This window comes from Carex rostrata, chromosome 11 (genome assembly GCF_964058835.1).
Source record: "Carex rostrata chromosome 11, lpCarRost1.2, whole genome shotgun sequence".
In the NCBI taxonomy this organism is placed as follows: Eukaryota; Viridiplantae; Streptophyta; class Magnoliopsida; order Poales; family Cyperaceae; genus Carex; species Carex rostrata.
In genome coordinates, this window is record NC_135928.1 from 6,058,189 (window position 1) to 6,070,123 (window position 11,935).

The following is an 11,935-nucleotide window of genomic DNA, read 5'->3' on the forward strand; positions in this document are numbered from 1 at the left end:
AATAAAAAGATATCCTTAGAAACTTCCATTTCAAATGAACTAATTTATACGTGTGAAATACGTCTAGGAAATTTCATGTATGCCCCCAAGAATCTCGAAATTATGTTCCCCTCACAGTTTATCTAATTTATTAACTTTTCTATTAAAACTCATTTTATAAAATACCCATTTTATATTCTTTTATTAAGAAATAAAAAATACGTAGCATATTAAAGAGAGTATATTGTCTTTATTTTGATCAATTATGAGTGCAAATGATACTATTTCTTACTTATGACGTATACACAAATATACACTTGGATATCACTGTGAATGCATTATGCATCATTGGTAAAGAAATAAATTAAATTATTTGTCATCGGAAGTCAATAATTTAAAAGACAATATATTTTTTTAAACATATTATGTATTTTTGTTAATAAAAGGTAACATGAATATTCTACAAATTTAAAACGAATTTTATTAAAAAATTCAATAACTTGGATAAATTTAGAAGTTTTTAAAATTTAGAAGGTAGGTATGATATTTTCAAATTACAGAGAAGGATGACATAATTTCGAGATTTTTAAGAGTGTACATAAAATTCCTCCTTTTTTTAAAAGAACTAAAAAAGAGGAACGATATTTTCGAGGAGCACTAAATGACGACTCCTAATATCACCATCTAGAAGCAAGGAAACAGGAGACGATAAATATACTGGCAGAATGGAGAGGATGGTGACACGGTGTCATAGGAGACATATGGACACGTAGATTCCATATATCTGCTGCCCTTTTCGTCGTTACAACATAAATTATCATTGATTGTCTTTTTCTTTTTTTTTTCTTTTGTAATGGGACCGCTAATTATTTTTGAATAATTTTATCTCTGAGTTTGTTAATTGATAGCATGCTGATATGTGTGTGAATACAAAATAAAAAGTTGTTCAATATTCATTTGAGTCCGTCAGAAGTGCGTGTATTATAAAAATCAAAAGTATTGACTGGTAAAAAAAAAAATATTAATTGATCAAAATAGTTAATAACAATGATGATAGAAATTATAGTATTAATATATAATATATCAGCTCGCTTTTTTCTTACTTTGCTTACTTTATGGACTACTAACTGATTTCAAGAGAACAAGTATCTATTACGTTGAATTTTCAAAAAATACCACCGAGATAATGGTTCAGTGGAAGATGGAAGACACTTCCTCCATCGAATTTCTGCTTCGGTAGAGACATTTTTTTTGCTCGACCACATCTAGTATTATTGGTCACACAATTTGTCTAATTCTCTTAACATCGAACCACTGTTTCGATGGAGGCACAAGTTTTTACTGAACGCAGCTAAAAAACAGAGAAGCCCTTGCTACTAATCAATATCACTTATAACAAATATGATTCTTTCAATTCAGCCACAAATTTACTTGAGGTTCCAAACCATTTCAAAATCCTAAACAGTTAAACGAATTTCAAGCAATAATATTCAAGAATCATAAATATAATAAAGGTTACAATCAATGGGTATAGAACATTCAAATAAGCATAACATAACATGGAACATATAATATCAACTAAGCTTAAATTGTACACTAGTGCACAATTAAAACTAGAAAAACAAAACATCAGGTACACAAGCTTAAAGGGGACATTAGTGCAGGGATTTTCTCCACGGTTGAAAAAGAAAGAGAGGAGAAAGGAGAAAGAAAGAAAGAGAAGAAGGTGGACTGTTGTTTTCTTAAATTTTAAAATCACTTTTTTACTGAGGTAGTGGTTCGGTGGAGGATTAGGCAGGAATTTTCTATGGCGGCAAGAATAGGCGAGTCAGGAACTTGCTCCACCTAAGTACTGTTTCGGTAAACAAAAACACATTTATTCCTCCACCGAGGCAGTGATTCGGTGGAGGCAATTTGTTCCCTTAAAATCATAATGCATGGAGCACTTTTCCAGCTCCTTTTTTAAAAAAAAATATGCTTCTATTTAATATTTAAATAAATTATATTTATGAATAAAAAAAATTATAATATTATAATATTATGCCTCAACTTAAAAAAAATTCTCTGAAAATACTTATCTTTTTTATATTTTTCTCAATTTTCTTTTGTAGATATATTTAATATTCAAATTAGTCATTACATAATGTCAAAAAAATGTACAATTTGACCTTCTTTTTCAAACCAACAAACAAAAAACCATTCCTCATAAATTATTAACAAAATATCCTTGTGGATCCCATTTTCCTCTCCCTTTCCCCTCCCTCTCACTTCTCTCTGTTTACTCCTACAACTTTTTATTTGAAATGAAAGATATATTTGATATTATATGAAAATTTGATGAATTTAGAAGTGCATATATTTTATTGTATAACTTTTTTTGTAATGTAGATCTTGTAAGTTAAAATTGACAACATAATATTAGCTAATACTTTTAACATATGATTTCCTTTAACCGTCATTATAGAATATGTATAAAATCTAAATATTTGTGTCAGTCAAACATATTTTTAAATTAATTCAATTGAAGTCAAAATTTCAAATAATTTTCTAATTTTGAAATTTTCAAACATATATATAAGCTATACGCCTTTATTGTGAAACTTAAAATGACTACAAATTTTCAAATGATTTTCTAGTTTTGCAACCCCAAGTTTCTAACCTTCAAACACAAAAACAGTACTGAAGTGTTTATATTATGTAAAATTAATTGCTATCGTGGTTGGAGCCTGAAGGATAACAAAGGAGGAATTTAACTCTTGATTATTAGTATATGTTAAATCATATTGTTTAATTTTTTTTTGAGAAAAAATAAGAGTCATGCTCATATTTTATTAATGATTGCAGCTACAAAGGTTTTAATCACGATTACTAAAATAAATAAAAAACTCAAGACAGTTGAACATAAAAAATACTTGATAAATAAAATTCTAGAAAAACAAGCCCAAAAATTATGTGCATGTAGACTAAAAAATACAAAGGTTTTTCGGCCTCGTTTCTTGTTCTTTGGTCTAGTATAACTTAATTTGCTGGTTGCTACAGTGCATGTAGACTAAAATTATGTGCATTTACCTATATGTAATGGTTAAAACTTAAAAGCAATCCCAGGAAGCTTAGATGTTTGTTATAAAAGTTTATATGAACACTGTCAGGACATCAGGTGAACATGAAAAAGGTTAAGGGTTACAACAAATAGCCCAAGAAGATACAAGTCTAGATGCCAAACCCCAACAAATATCACATATATTATGGTCTCACTGAAACCAAGGACGGAAGGTAATAGAATCCAAAAGAGACTCAGCTATTTCTATGTATTGAAAATTTATAATTTTATCTATTAAATTCTACAATTTTTATATGTACTAATACTTTTAGTCTCTTCTATAAAATAAAATTACACTACTCTTTATTTTTTTAGCTCCTCTCGTCTCAATATTCTAATTCGGTTCCTGCGAAACCAAACCCCAACTTTCTCACAGCCTCGTCCAGCATAGGCATATACAATAATAGCCCAATATAAATTCTTTTCATTTAAATATGGGCCAAGATACTAGGATGTACTATGTTCAAAGCTGCTTATATGCTGCTAATAATTTATAACACACGGCTCAGCCCGTGTGTTTATGAATTAAAGCTGCTTGCGGAATCTTCCATCAAACAGCTTGTTTGGTCAAGCAAATTTCTTATATGGTGGATTGGATATTGGGATATAGCTGTTGAGAAGCTTCCGTGCTATTTGCTGGTTTTTGAAATATATATTTTTTTAAAGTATTTTTCACCAATTTCTATGTCCTTACTATGTAACATGACACTGACAACATACCTGAGACCCATACTTAATTATATATTGTGACGCCCTTTGCTGTGCTCAAAATATATAGACCTTTTAAAAATAAATTAACGTGGCATAAGAAATAAATCTACCATTTAAAAAAATCATGATTCCTGGCTAGACTTCCTTTTATTATGTCATACAGGTTTGTCTTCTAACAAGCTTAATTACCAAAATTTCTAAACTTCTATTTTTTCGCTCTTGTTAATTTGCTGGAGTAAGCCTGTAGGCTGTAGCCTTAAATCCAAGCATGGAGCACCTCAAGGCACAAAACATTTTTTTTTTAATTTATTACCAACCAGTATTATTTTATGAAATTGAAATATATATAATAAGCGCACGGGGACAGGAACATATATATGCTCTGTCTAGAAATAATTATATCACGATGCTGGCTGTTTAGTTAGCAATTCATAAGGACATGTTTCCTCTTGCTAAATTGACTCTTGTACATTTTTCCTCGTAAATACTTATTTATAATGGGTCATAAACCAAAAATAAATAAATAAATAAAGAGCAGAGCAGAGCAATGCACTAATTTTCTTTTTGTATTGTTTGTCTTTTTTAATTGCGTGCATTAAGAAACAAATATAAAGAATTTCTTTTGCCCGAGAGGAAACAAGGCTACAATTTGGGAAAAGTTGCGTCGGACTCACTTCAATAATATTTGTGTACATTTATTTCAAAATTTGTGCCTAGCTACTATGCACGGATCTTGAAATGGATTGGACAATAGAAAAATACATCAGACTCAAATTTCAGTCCGATAAGTGTCGCACACAATTAATAGGTGCAGTTGTCAGATTTTTTTTTTTTTTTTTTTTTTGAAATGTTGAGAGTAGGGGTGGCAACGAGCTGTTAAAGAGCGAGCTAGGTCACACTCGTACTCGGCTTGTCAGTGTATCAAGTTGAGCGAGCGAGTTTAGATTTTAGGTCCCGAGCTAAAACTATTGCTCAAGACCGACTCGTTGCTTGTCCGAGCGAGCCGAGCTAGCTCGTTATTAGCTTGGCAAATTTATAAATTTGTATATTTTCTTTCCTACTATATCTTAAATTTTCATAACACATCTTATCAATTATGGCTAAAACAAAATAATATTTATATGACTAATTACCGAAGAATGCTCTTAATTCAATTGTAATTAAACAAATCAACTACTATAAATTAAGTTTACAGCTAAATTCATACATACAAATATATAAAAATTCTAAATTCATACAAATATATTCACATAATAAATTAATGCATACCATATCAAACAAATTCATACAAATTAACTTAATTGTTTATAATTAATTCACACATATTCCATATAAAATTACCAATCAACTTAAACACAGTCCAAAGTGCAATTGCCATAACACTGGCCATAATATCCATAGACCATAATATCCCCAATCTGAAGTGAATGGATCCGATTAAACTATTAAACTATGTATATTAAATATATAGCTCGTTAAGGACCGAGCCAGGCCAAACTCAAACTCATTAATTCTGGCTCGAGTATGTAGCGAGCGAGCTAATTTTAACTCGATCCACTAACGAACGAGCTGTTACCAATCGAGTCACGAGTGAATACCAAGCGGGCCACGAGCCACGAGCTTTTTTGCCAGTTCTAGTTGAGAGTAGATAAAATAATAAATAATAAATAATAAAAAAATGAAAAACATTTAAAAGAAGATAAAATATAATCAGTACAAAATAAAAGACAATTATTACGTATCTCTGTGATTTGAAATTGCATTCCAGCCATGTACCTGTGAATAACTTATTAAAAAAAAATTTAAAAACTGAATAAATTACTTGAGGGGTGATTCTAGTGTATGAACTTCATAACCTAAAAATGATTTAGTTTGGGTCAATTTTAAATTTAATTGATGGGAGAATTTCATATATAACTCAAAAACTGTAAAATTACGTATTTATCATCCAAATTTCTATAATTATATATTTACCGTCTAAAAATCTAATAACTCACATATTTATTCAATTAATCAAAAAATGGCATTAATTAAGTTTAGGTTTATATAAAATAAAACTAATAAGTTATTTAGTCTCTTCTCCTTCTCTGCCGCTTTCTCTTTTGCGCACATATTTTCCTCCCGTTTTTTTTTACGTAACTTTTCATTTTCACTTAAACTCTCCTCATATCGTCCATTTTGCTTAAACTCGGAGAGAAGGGGTAGCAGACTCAGATTTAAGGATTCAAACTCCAGCTTAATCGTCTAAAAGCAAGGTAACAACTCCAATTTTTCCAACAAAATAACTCATACTGAATTCGACGATGATATCGCAACCCGTTATCAAAGTAGTAACTGAATTTGAGAATCTGTGTTCAACTACTGACTCAGTTTGGAATATATGTTTTTATTTTCTTATATTGGGTATAAAGAAGAACGGTTCTAAGGAAAGAAAGATATCATGCTAAGTTAATCCTTAATTAATTATAGTTTTAAGAAAATTAAACATAATTAATTTGAATTTTGGGTATATTTGATATATACTAAAGTTATATTGGGTAAATATGTGAGTTATTAGATTTGTAGTTGGTAAATATGTAATTACAAAAATTTGAATGATAAATATGTAATTTCACAGTTTTTGAGTGGTATATATGAAATTCTCCCTAAATTATTAAAACTCTAGTGTTAATTTTTTTAAATTGTTTGATAGGAAGCTAAACATCTTTTAAATTGATCTAAATTTGATACATTTCTGAGGTGCAAAAAAAGAAACGCTTAAACTAATATCATTATTTGCACTCGCACGAAAGTTCATGCTACTTATTATATTACATTCTATTGTAAAATTTGTTGAAAGTAATTTTTTTTATAAGAACTATTTTTAAAATTTTAATTTGTTCTTGAATAACTTTTTTGCCATAACTAACTGAGAAACAACACTAATATTATCTAATTACTGCAAAATGCGTCTTAAACTTTCAAAATTATTCTGTAAAAATTCCGACTTGATATCGTGCAGCCGTCATGTGTATAGACGGGCCCATTAGGTTAGGCCCAACAAACGGCTCAGCCCACGGGTTTATGAACTAGAGCCGTGTTACCAAATTTAATATTTAACCAAATGATTTAGGTAATTACATTTTTTTTTTATATGCACGAACATATGGCCTAGGATATAGCTGAGAATAATTATTGTTTGCTGGTTGGGACACATATTATCCAGCATCTTGTATATTTAATTTGCCTGTCCTTCTATTACACCATATCATATCATATACATATATATATAGTAAGATTGGCCAAAGAAAGTATCACGGTTTTGGATAAACTCCCATTTTATTTTTCTGTTAGGTAATTAGGTTTCTCTCCTAGCAGCTGGTTTAGAACCAATTTTCTGAAATTTTATCTCAGTGTTGTCTAGTAGCTGTGTATAATTTGTAGCCTTAGAAGCAAGCACGTAGTTCATAAAGATTCATATATATATATATATATCTTAATTTTATATATTGTCCTAGCCAGTACATAGTTTTTTATATATGCTCTCTGTCTAAAAATTAAACTAATCTGTGCCGGCTGTTTAATTCTCAATTAATAAAATCAATTGTTTTTGTTTTTGCGTCCCAAATTCCTAATTATAATTAACACATGCAAGCAAAAAAAAAAATAGAGAAAAAAAAGAACAACAAATTAATTATAATAATTGGCTGATTATGTGTTGTCTGGAAAGGCACTTGGAGTTTTAAAAAAAAGCATAATTATTTTGTACAATCAAAGGGATTAATTTATAGCCATAGATTTTTCTACTATTACTATTAAATTCCTGTAAGACTTTATAATCACTTTCAAAGCAAACATGTTTTCAATGGTACATTAAAAAAAAAGTTCATTAAAAACTATTTATGTTGTAGGGGGAAACAGGAAACTAAGGCTTCCTTCCGTTGAGATGTCATTTTTGAAGAGAGAAATTTATTTGCTCTTGCTCATGCCATGACTCAGTTTTATTTATTTTTCTCCCTTCTCTCCTTTTCCTTGATGGTGCCATTACTAAATCTTTGTGATTTTAATTAATGAAATTAAAGCGTTTAGGAAGGGGACAGCGGATCTAATTTTGATGACGCAAGTCTAATAATAGACGTACCTTTCCTGGGTCAACAATTTGTGTGGCCCAATGGGCCAGGATCTGAAATTAAAAATATAAATTCATCCCAGCCCTCCATTATTGAAATCAGACGGCCTTGATGTGTTTCAAAGTCGGTTACCGTACCCGCCATGTTATCTCCACGCGAAAGATTTGACCAATCATGATATTTTCTAATAAAAATAATGAAAAATGTGAACAATGAGTTCAAGAAGACTGAACCCATGACTAATAGTAAGGCAGTAACCGCGTCAAGCAAACAATTTTTGAAATTCGAAAGAAGCACCTGACTTGAGAGATTGCAACAACAAAACATGTGAAAATTTTCAAAACCTTCAGTTGTAATATTATGCTTCATTATTTGTATGGTGAGATGTATTAATTTGTGTAACTCTCCATTATTTGTCCTTTAATAAGAGTTTATATATACATTTTAAGTGAGAGTTGGTCCAATGTACTTGAGAAGTTGAGATCCAATAATCTCAGCAAACCAATTATTTGGATAATAAATCTTTTTACTGTCAGGTCTCCATTTTGTAGGCCTAGAGTCTATGATCTTATCACAATGTAATTATTTGTTTTAGAGGCGTGAACTTGATCCAATTATAACATGTTACATGAAGTGTTCTCTTCCCCTTTTTTATTTTAAGCAACTTATTTTTCACTTTCATAATTTCCTTTGGGACCAAGGAACTCATTGTAGCTTTCTGATTCAATAACTCAACCTTTGACTTGTCTCGCAAATTTTGGGAATAATTAGCTTCTAGTGCTAAATTTATCTTTTACTACAATTAAGGCTCACAATCTTATATCCATTACTATTTCTGCAATTTAGGTCAATATAATGAACTAGTGTAGTCTGCGAGTCTGTCAATTATTTTAATTAATTATTACAAAAAAAACAATTTTTTTTAAAATTTTGCTATACAAATTGCTTAAAACCAACAAATTTTAGTAAAAGTTCACCAAAATCTGAAAAAAAAGAAGAATTTTGGATCTGCCCAATTAATATTCGGTTGTTTTCAAAATAACTTAATAAATAGTAAAAAAATTCAGAAAAATGTAAAATTTGGTCTCCAAGCACAATTTAATATGGAGAACAACTTGAACGGTTCGAATCGACGTTTTGAACTTTAAAGATTAAAAAACGAATTGGTAGCACCAAAGCTTAGGAGCTACCACTTTGATCTTAGCCAACCTCTATATATATATTACATGAAACACACTTGGGATGTGCTTATTTTCTCCTAAATATTGTAAAAAGTTTATAGTAAAAACTGGTTGGGGGCTCAAAGCTATTGGTCCAGCTCCAGCAGCTTCATAGTCAATCTTTTGGGAAACTGGACACCTCCACTTGAAAAGTGCTGGACACCGGACAATACTACCATACAGAATAAATAATATAAGCAATTCCTGTCACAAAATTAAATAAATAAATAAATAAAAATATGACCAATTCTGTAGCATCACAAGGATTGATTTGTACCTAGAAACCTCTTGATTTCGTATTTCCAATATAATTAACATTAATTAATCCAGTCTTAGAACAATAATTAAATAAGAAAACAATAAACGCTTCTCGTCAAAAAAGAAGAGAAATCAAACGCTCACATGTCAAGTATATAACCACTCAAATGCATAAACCACCATCGGTCTCTCTCTCTCTCTCTCTTGCCCATTAGGCCATTACCCCGTGCTCCGCATGCTTTGGCCAAAAGAACAAAAGCAAAGAGAGAACATATTCTTCCACCCTCTCTAAAAACCTCTCCTTTTCTTTCCACCACCATTTCTCACATTCAGATTCAAACAATGTTTGAAAAACTGAGATGCTTATTCTGTGCAAGCGGCTTTAGTGGAGCGTCCTCCAAGGACAGGCCTGACTATATAGACCGGGTCCGTGGAAATAACCGAGTAGCTGACGAGCCAAATACCGGAGAACATGGGAAAAACATAGTTGCACGTCGGTTCGGCTGGACCGAAGTTGAGTCCATCACTGGTGGGTTCAATTCTTCTGTGATCGGGGAAGGTGGATTCAGTACGGTTTATCTGGCACGGTTTTCGAGGTGCCTCGGTGCGGTGAAGTTGAGCAGGAGTAGCGAGAGGTTGCAACGGCTATTCAAGCAGGAGCTTGATGTGCTCAGGACAGTAAATCATCCTCATATCGTGCGGCTTCTTGGTTTCTGTGATGAACGAGGTATTTTGAAACTGACCAAATTTGAAATTTATTTTCTTCCTAAATTACTTTGTTTTTTTGGAGCTGGGTTTGTTTGAATTTACATAATTTTCAACAATAACATAATTTTGTTTTGAACAATTTGGTGTTGACTTTGATATTAATTTCAAATTATGTAGCTGGATGAGTTTTATTAATATTTGAAAATAAGCCTTCTTTGTATTTAGTGTACCCCAGAAAAGTTTGATTTCTATTGTCCTGTTCAACCCGTGAAAAGTGCACCCCAACCTTAAGTTGTGTTCACACATAAAGAATGAAAATTTAATTAAAATCCTTCATTTTCCCATATATATTTTGCCTAATTAATTCTCTTCTTTGAATGTATAGATGAGGGAGTGTTGGTGATGGAGTTTGTACCGAATGGCAACCTTCATGAGAAGTTGCATGGCACACGATGTAACGGGTCAATCCTCTCCTGGTCTCAACGCATGCTAATAGCCTTTCAGCTAGCAAAAGCACTAGAATACCTCCATGAATTATGTGATCCCCAAATTATCCATGGAGATATCAAGGCATCCAACATACTTTTGGATGGAAATATGCATGCCAAACTTTGCGATTTTGGTACGGCCCGGGTTGGTTTCTCAGCCACTGTGCAGCCTCAGACCAGATCAAACCGGGTAAACCAGATAATGGGCTCACCCGGCTATGTCGACCCGCATTTCCTTCGTTCAGGCATGATTACGAAGAAGAGCGATGTGTACAGCTTTGGAGTGCTTTTGTTGGAATTGATTACGGGTCTTGAGGCATTATGTACAAAAACTGAGAAGAGATTAACGGTGTTACTTGCGCCGCAACTAAGCGAGAGAGAGAAGGGACTGGGAGAATTGGTAGACCAGAAATTAGGGGGCATCTATGATGCAAAGGAAGGATCAGAAATGCTGGAATTGGCCATGTCATGCATTGGCGAAAACCCGAGTTTAAGGCCGTCTATGACAGAGGTAGTAAGGATTATCCAGGAAAAGGCGATTTCATCGATCGGTTCTACCTACAAACAATTCGGCCACAAATAATAGAGCAAGGACTAAATTGGGATTTTTTTTTTAATTCATCAATATATATATGATGGTGATTTTGTAACTTATTAGTAGCTAGTATCATGTATATATTAATTTAGGATTTAAGACAGATTGTGTCAATATTCTTCTAAAGGAGAAAAGTGCATTTTGGAATAAAAATACACCTAGTGCAATTTCGTATCAGATGCCAAAATAAAATAAAACCGGTATGATTAATTTAAGCTTCGGATTGGCTGATGCAATCTGTTCACACTCGCATGTATTTGATGTGCATTTGCAAGTAGTTGGCTTTTGGCCTTTTGCAATCCTTGCGCAAACGCGCTTGATCAATAGTACAATCAATACATTGTATATAAAACATTTGAACAGAGTTTCCTAAAAAAAACACATTTGAACAGAGATACACAACTGTTACCATGAACAGAGAATAGTACAGTATAAGTATTCTTTTTGAAAAACATGAGGCACATCACCTGCTACCCTTCAAACTGTCTCTCTTTATTTGTTATTTAAAAATTAATACACACACACACACACTTAACAAATATGTAATTGTAGTCAATAATTAAGAAAATAGACGGTTGGATAGACAATATAGTCTATTCTCAACTCTTACATCTTTTCTACATGAATTTAATGAGACAACGCTATTTTCGTTATGTAACTTTTGTAACAACATCAATCATCTTTCTTCCATGAAGCATTGAATAAATTTAAGAGAAAGTGGTTATCTATATTATCTAATTAAAATTCAACTGCAAATTCTTATGGAA

General features: G+C 31.7%; 1 protein-coding gene across 1 annotated transcript; it reads left to right on the forward strand.

Moving 5' to 3' along the window:
* Positions 1-9,568: 9,568 nt before the first annotated feature.
* LOC144562352 (salt tolerance receptor-like cytoplasmic kinase 1) lies at positions 9,569-11,335 on the forward strand. Its single transcript, XM_078311567.1, has 2 exons — positions 9,569-10,104; positions 10,471-11,335. The coding sequence occupies exons 1-2, from the start codon at positions 9,720-9,722 to the stop codon at positions 11,154-11,156; spliced, it is 1,071 nt and encodes a 356-aa protein (XP_078167693.1). The 5' UTR covers positions 9,569-9,719; the 3' UTR covers positions 11,157-11,335.
* Positions 11,336-11,935: the final 600 nt, after the last annotated feature.

What these genes read in the sequence shown, in the direction of transcription:
- LOC144562352 (XM_078311567.1), top strand. Translation starts at nt 9,720, where the DNA reads ATGTTTGAAAAACTGAGATGCTTATTCTGTGCAAGCGGCTTTAGTGGA. An exon ending in TGGTTTCTGTGATGAACGAG is followed by an intron (nt 10,105 to 10,470) that starts GTATTTTGAAAC and finishes TTGAATGTATAG; the next exon opens with ATGAGGGAGTGTTGGTGATG.